Source organism: Hippocampus comes, unplaced genomic scaffold (assembly GCF_001891065.2).
Source record: "Hippocampus comes isolate QL1 unplaced genomic scaffold, H_comes_QL1_v1.1 scaffold39, whole genome shotgun sequence".
Lineage (NCBI taxonomy): Eukaryota > Metazoa > Chordata > Actinopteri > Syngnathiformes > Syngnathidae > Hippocampus > Hippocampus comes.
This window is the reverse complement of record NW_017842054.1, coordinates 2,025,430-2,031,327: the sequence shown is the minus strand read 5'-3', so window position 1 is coordinate 2,031,327 and position 5,898 is coordinate 2,025,430. Positions and strand designations below refer to the sequence as shown.

At 46.9% G+C, this 5,898-nt stretch overlaps 1 protein-coding gene across 3 annotated transcripts; it reads left to right on the top strand.

Annotated features, from left to right (window-relative positions):
• Positions 1 to 1,531: 1,531 nt before the first annotated feature.
• Positions 1,532 to 4,862, top strand: pcgf5b (polycomb group ring finger 5b). 3 transcript variants are annotated; one of them, XM_019860390.1, is made up of 9 exons: positions 1,532 to 1,725; positions 2,468 to 2,831; positions 2,904 to 3,000; positions 3,322 to 3,377; positions 3,458 to 3,517; positions 3,642 to 3,817; positions 4,102 to 4,200; positions 4,300 to 4,389; positions 4,526 to 4,862. In XM_019860390.1, the coding sequence occupies exons 2-9, from the start codon at positions 2,717 to 2,719 to the stop codon at positions 4,571 to 4,573; spliced, it is 741 nt and encodes a 246-aa protein (XP_019715949.1). In that variant the 5' UTR covers positions 1,532 to 1,725; positions 2,468 to 2,716; the 3' UTR covers positions 4,574 to 4,862. The 3 variants fall into 3 exon arrangements, with proteins under 3 accessions (XP_019715949.1, XP_019715951.1, XP_019715950.1); XM_019860392.1 differs by having other exon boundaries at positions 1,535 to 1,725; positions 3,642 to 3,781; XM_019860391.1 differs by lacking the exon at positions 1,532 to 1,725 and adding an exon at positions 1,733 to 1,902.
• The last annotated feature ends 1,036 nt before the right edge of the window (positions 4,863 to 5,898 follow it).

Genomic DNA, 5,898 nt, shown 5'->3' with positions numbered 1-5,898 from the left:
GGGGGGGGGGGGGGGGGGTCATTGTGTCGTGAGAGCGTGAGAGCGCGAGAGCGCTGTCTTTGTCATAGTGTGCCACTAAATACTCCAAATACAGTATGACACAACACATACAGTACCCTGGTTATAAGTAGGTATCAGTCCAAATGTGGCAAGGTCAAGTCATATCAAGAAGGGAAGGATTACAACAGGGGGACGGAAGGGCGGAGGAAAACATGATGGCTCCAACATTCCAACCACATTCCCACATCATGACGACAAGCACGACAGCTGCTGACATCCACCGCAAATTTCAACACACGGACATGGGCAATGTGCGCTGTATTGAGTAGCCTAGCATGCTGACTGGCACGGCTAATTTTTTTCTACTCTGTTTTAGTCCAATTAATATGACCTCCCGTTAAATGTCACGCTTGTCAAATATATTATTTGACCAAGATTTAACAGAAAGACATAACCATAAATGTTTATGTGCAAATAAATACACATAAATGACATTTTACACTCAAACAAAGATCGTATGTAGGTAGATTTGTACTGTCATAAGAAAGTGAAGTGACGTCATCGAGCCCCGCCTCCTTCGCCGGTCATAGAGCCATCACAGTTCCCGCTGGGATCCTCTTGAAAACACTCTCTCACATATTTAGTTAATGTCGAAGAAACCCACGCGTGCTGGCACACGAGATAGGCAGGGCGTGTTTCTGTCAGTCGTCAGAAAAACGGACATCTGTCAGTGACGGATTGAGAGATCTGTCGGCATTTGACGATTACATTGATGGATGAAAATCCGTTTCTGTCAGTGCTGAGTCAGTCCGTTTTTTATTTATTTTTTTATCAGTGATCAGACATCACTCGACAGCTAGTCTGTGGAAGTTCGGCATTGCTCAACGCTTGCACCCCTATGAGCGTGTAAAGCGCTCCTTAAGAGGGCGGCGTGAGAACAACTCTCGTTCAACTTTTGAGAAGTGGGCCAGAAACGTTGGAATTGAGAGACGTGAGATGAGCCCATAGAATGTGTTGAGCCCATATCTCACGGAGCTGTGACTGCTTGCCAGCGTTTGCGAACATAGTGAATGTTGTTTTTTCATTATCAATTGTTTTTCTTGACACAAAGAATGAATGACCATGCTCACCAGTAAAAACTGTCTGGGACCATCTTTGCAACTTTTTTTTCCGTTTTCATATGGAACGTACGCAAACACAAGTGGACTTTCGCTGCCCAGTAATAAACAGACTTGATGCCTTTGCCCTAACCGTTGAGACGCAGCTCAGAAGGGGCGTTAGTATTAGCATCTAAGCTTCACTGTGTTAAGTCACGTGATCTGTGATAGCCCCACCAAGAAAACAAGTGGTAACTAAAACAAAATTAAAAATATTTTAATTATTTTTATTAGGTTTGTTTTTTTTCCACCAACGTTATTTCGGTCTGGGAGCGTGTCTGATTAAAAAAATAATAAATAAAAGAAAAAAAGAAAAGGAACTGGGCGCTGTGTCAGTGCGAGCAAGTGTTTACGTGTGGGAAATAATTAACTTCCGCATCCCAGTGGCTTTTCCCGCCCACAGCAGCTCTCGGCCCTACATTTGCCAAGCCGAGTGGAGCCGATTGGAGCCTCTAAGTTCCGTCTTGTGTGTCCCAGTCAGAGCGCGACGACAACGGCGGGAGGGACGCGAGCGAGCATCCGGTTTGAGGCAGGAAGCGGCGAGAAAGCGAGCTTGACGATCGGAGAGGTGATTTATTTATTTATTTTCCTTGACTTCTCCTCGCTTCCGGACTTAACTTGACGTCGCCCACTGCCACACAGCCCTCCTTGTCATTTTCTGCCTCACCCCCACCACCCCGTTCTTCTCCTTCGGTTCGATGAGTCTTTCAAAACGTTCGTGACGTCACAGCCGTCAACTTTTCCGGTAAGCTCGCGTCGTCGTCGGACTGAGCCGTGACACGCGCGCGTGTTCATGCCGTGCGCGCGTGTCGTCCTTCTGTCGACATTATCGTGACACACACCCACACGTTTACGCGCACATGATGACGTATGAGGAAGGTGAGTGACACACAGGTGCTCGTTTACACACACACACACACGATGTCGTGATGGGACGTGCGCGTGTGAGGTTTGAGCGCTTGTCAATGACGTCTTCGAAATCCTCACTTGGCAGGTGGATGACTTCCGGGTTGAGATTTCGGGGGGCGGAGCTACCGTGTGAGAAAGAGAACCAATATTGGCTTACATTATTGACAAGCATGTTCAGCTTTTGTTTGCTCGATGCAGTATTTTGCAACATTGTACACTGCTGTAAGCAAGCAATTGAGTAGCATAGAGTACTGCATCAGGTAATACCCAAAGCATTTTTTGTAGCACAAATGCAGATGTACTTTAACAATTAGTAAGTGGTACACTTCCTTCAAAAATGTGAGTGGGACATCCTACGTCTCTTGTGTGTTTATGTGTTTGTGTGTCTGGTGTGGTCGCAGCGGTTTGTGTGATGAAGAAGGAGCAGTCGCCCCTTCATGGAGTGACCATGCGACTTGCGAACATTCAGGGGAGGAAAACGAGACCAGTCGTCGGACGCTTTTGTCAGAGTTTCTGCCAGCATTTTCCTGAGGCTGCACGAGGACGTTTAATGCAGTCGTGACTCGCTAACATGGAGCAGGACTTCACCCAGTCGCCCTCTGACCTTCACTAACATCGATCCGAGGCTGTGCCAGAAAACACTTTCCAACATGGCTGCCGGCGGAAGGACTCATCGAGTGCGAGATTTCAACCATTTCATCACCTGCTACCTTTGCGGAGGTTACCTCATCAAGCCCACTACCGTCACCGAATGCCTGCACACCTGTAAGTCGACACGCGTGCTCCTTGAGCTAAGCTTGGCACGGATTATCTGAATGTGTGTTGGTGTGTCCTCAGTCTGTAAGAGTTGCATCGTGCAGCACTTTGAGGAGAGCAACGACTGTCCCAAATGTGGCATCCAGGTCCACGAGACAAACCCCCTGGAGATGCTCAGGTCAGACCGCCACACTTCCTGCTTCTTCTCATCCGACTTCCTGTCTTTTCATCTTATTTCCTTTGTCATCTTATCTTACTTTCCGTCCTTCTCACCGGACTTCCTTTTCCATCTGACATTACTTCCCTTCTCGTATTCCCGAACCTTTTCATCTCACTTCCTGTTTTCTCCCCATACTTCCTGTTTGTACTCCTCTCACTACTTTTTTCTCATTTAACACCCTCTTCTTTTCCTCTCACTTTTCGTCTTATCACATTTGACGTCCTGCCTTCTTAACTCTCATCTGCTCTTACGTGCGGTGTTGTGTGTCGGTGCTTCCAGGTTGGACAACACTCTGGAGGAGATCATCTTCAAGTTGGTTCCGGGCCTCCGAGAGCGTAAGTGCTGCACTTGATGGCGGCCTCATGGCCACGTTGATGTTGACGCTGACGCAGCTGACATCATTTGTCTTGTCCAGAGGAGGAGGACCGAGAGCTGGAGTTCTGGAGGAAAAATCAGCGCAGTGAGAAGCTCCCAGGTGAGGAAGAGGAGGATGACGACAACAATGTTACAATGGAGATGCATGCTAACGTCGCCAACCACTTGTCATGTGGTAGAAACAGGAAGTAGAGTAGTGTTGATGTTTGTTTCTTGGACCGCAGTTGATGCATTGGGGGCGGGGCTTCCTGACTCTATCAGTGCCGGTGCCGGTGATGACGACTACCACAGGAGTGACCCTCAGATCGCCATCTGTCTGGACTGTTTGCGCAACACGGGCCAGGCCAGCGAGACCAGCGTCACGGTACTGGATGCCCTCATACTTGCAAGGCCCTGCCACGTACGCATTTTGTACAATCACGAGGTACACATGCCACGTGTTATTTGGGCTTCGACATATCTGCCGGGTGCATGCATGCACAGCGCACATAGCGGCAAAACAGGTGGAACGTGATGTCATGGCTAACTAAACTCGAATGTGGCCATGAGATGTTTATACTCTTTCAGCCACACTGGCTAAAAGGTCTCATGACCCCATGCTAAATCTGCATGCAGTTTACATAATCAGCTTTTGTCCTCCGTACGCTGAACATGACACAATTTTGTTTTGTGTTTGTCCCTCAGGATCTGATGAAGAAATTCATTCGCTGTTCCAGTCGTGTGACGGTGGGAACCATCAAGAAGTTTCTCAGCCTCAAACTCAAACTGCCCAGCTCCTACGAGGTCATTAGCGTTATCATTAGCATTCACTACACTGCTCACGATGCTAACATGTGTTTGTGCATGTGTGTGTGTGTGTGTGTGTGTGTGTGTGTGTCACAGCTGGATGTGTTGTGCAACGGCGAGATCATGGGCCGAGATCACACCTTGGAGTTCATCTACATGACCAGGTGGAGGCTGCAGGCCGACAACGTAAGAAGATCGCCGCGGCATACTATGACTAGTATTTTGGGTTGTCATGTTGTATGATGTCATTTATGCTGTGACAGGCTTTCTGAAATCAGAATAATTTTTATGATGTCATCTTTTTGGTCTTCTTGCCTCGCAGACGTATCCCATGGTCCTGGAGTACCGACCGCGCATTGACTTTGGATGACGTGCGCACGCATGCAAATGCACACACACACACACACACACACACACACACACGCACACACTTGCAGGGTGTAATGAAGCTATTTTTGTAGCGTGTAAACATGTGGAAGAATTTTTATGCTTGATAGAAATAATATTAAGAGGAATAATATATGAAGACGTGTGTACGTACATGTATGTGCCTCAAACTTCACTTTACATATTAAATGTTTTTACAGTGGCTTGATTGGTCACATGACTTGGCATCGCCTCAATCACGATGTCATCAAATAAATCCGCACGTAATATTTGTTTCCTTAGTGGAAATAGTGTTGCCCAAGGCTTTTTTTTTTTTTTTTGAAGATTTTGAAATCTCTTGGTGGACGTACCAAGACAATGGGAGGTGGGGAAAATTAGCATTTTCTGTTTGGAGATCCATGTAGTTGGAAAAAAAATACAACCACTGTTATTGCAGTAGTACAAAGGTCACAGCAAAGATGGTCTTAGGTTATTTCAATATGAATGGACTAACAACGCTGTTTTCTCGCCATTGGGAAAAGTCAAGCCACCAGCAGCCATCTTACATTACCACTTGCTGAGCTGAACTTGAATATAGTACTTTGATTTCTCCACCGTGTTTTCACGTTCTTTTCGGTGTCTGCGGTGATAATGCCCCCGTGTATGTATCAGTAAGTCTGGGAGAAGCACTACATGAACATTTCATGAGAAAGAATATCGTTTCAAATGTTCTCTGTTCAGGGATATCCGTGAGTACCACTCACGATTCAGCTGCACCATCAGCAACGAAATGAAAGCAAAGCTCAGTGGGACAGAATTTGCCGCAAAATGTAAACCTAACCTCTGTCGGTCACAATTCTCGATATTGAGATAAGACTCTCAAAATGGTCGATTCAAAAAGTGAAGTTTGTTCTTGATTATGTTTTTATCATGACTTAGAGCGATCCAAGTAGTAACAGTGGCAACACAAGATGGCTGCCCTCTGGCTTCTGCCGCGAGGGCCCTATTGATCATCTCTTCATCTGTGAGTTCTTGTGGTCTTGTGACCTTGACTGGACCTTTCAAGCGTCACACCGTGCGTGTGAAAGAATTCCATAGGGCGCATTCGAGGAAGCTGTCCCGACAATGTCACTGTTGACGAGAATGTCAAGCTGTAAACCGGGAGCTCGGCGTCGCTGACATGTGAACACGACATATGACTTTCTGCAGGTCAAAAGGTCATTCCCGAGGCTGTGTGTGTGATGTGCTTTACATTCCGGGAGGTGACGCCAGTCACTGGAGACGTGAACTTCAGGTTGGTGAGCTGAGCTTGGTGACATCATGGTGGCA

Bases quoted from the DNA above. Each gene is read 5' to 3' on its own strand.
- pcgf5b (XM_019860390.1), top strand. From the start codon at position 2,717: ATGGCTGCCGGCGGAAGGACTCATCGAGTGCGAGATTTCAACCATTTC. The intron at 3,518-3,641 runs GTGAGGAAGAGG...CTTGGACCGCAG, and splicing joins GCGCAGTGAGAAGCTCCCAG to TTGATGCATTGGGGGCGGGG. The intron at 4,390-4,525 runs GTAAGAAGATCG...CTTGCCTCGCAG, and splicing joins GGAGGCTGCAGGCCGACAAC to ACGTATCCCATGGTCCTGGA.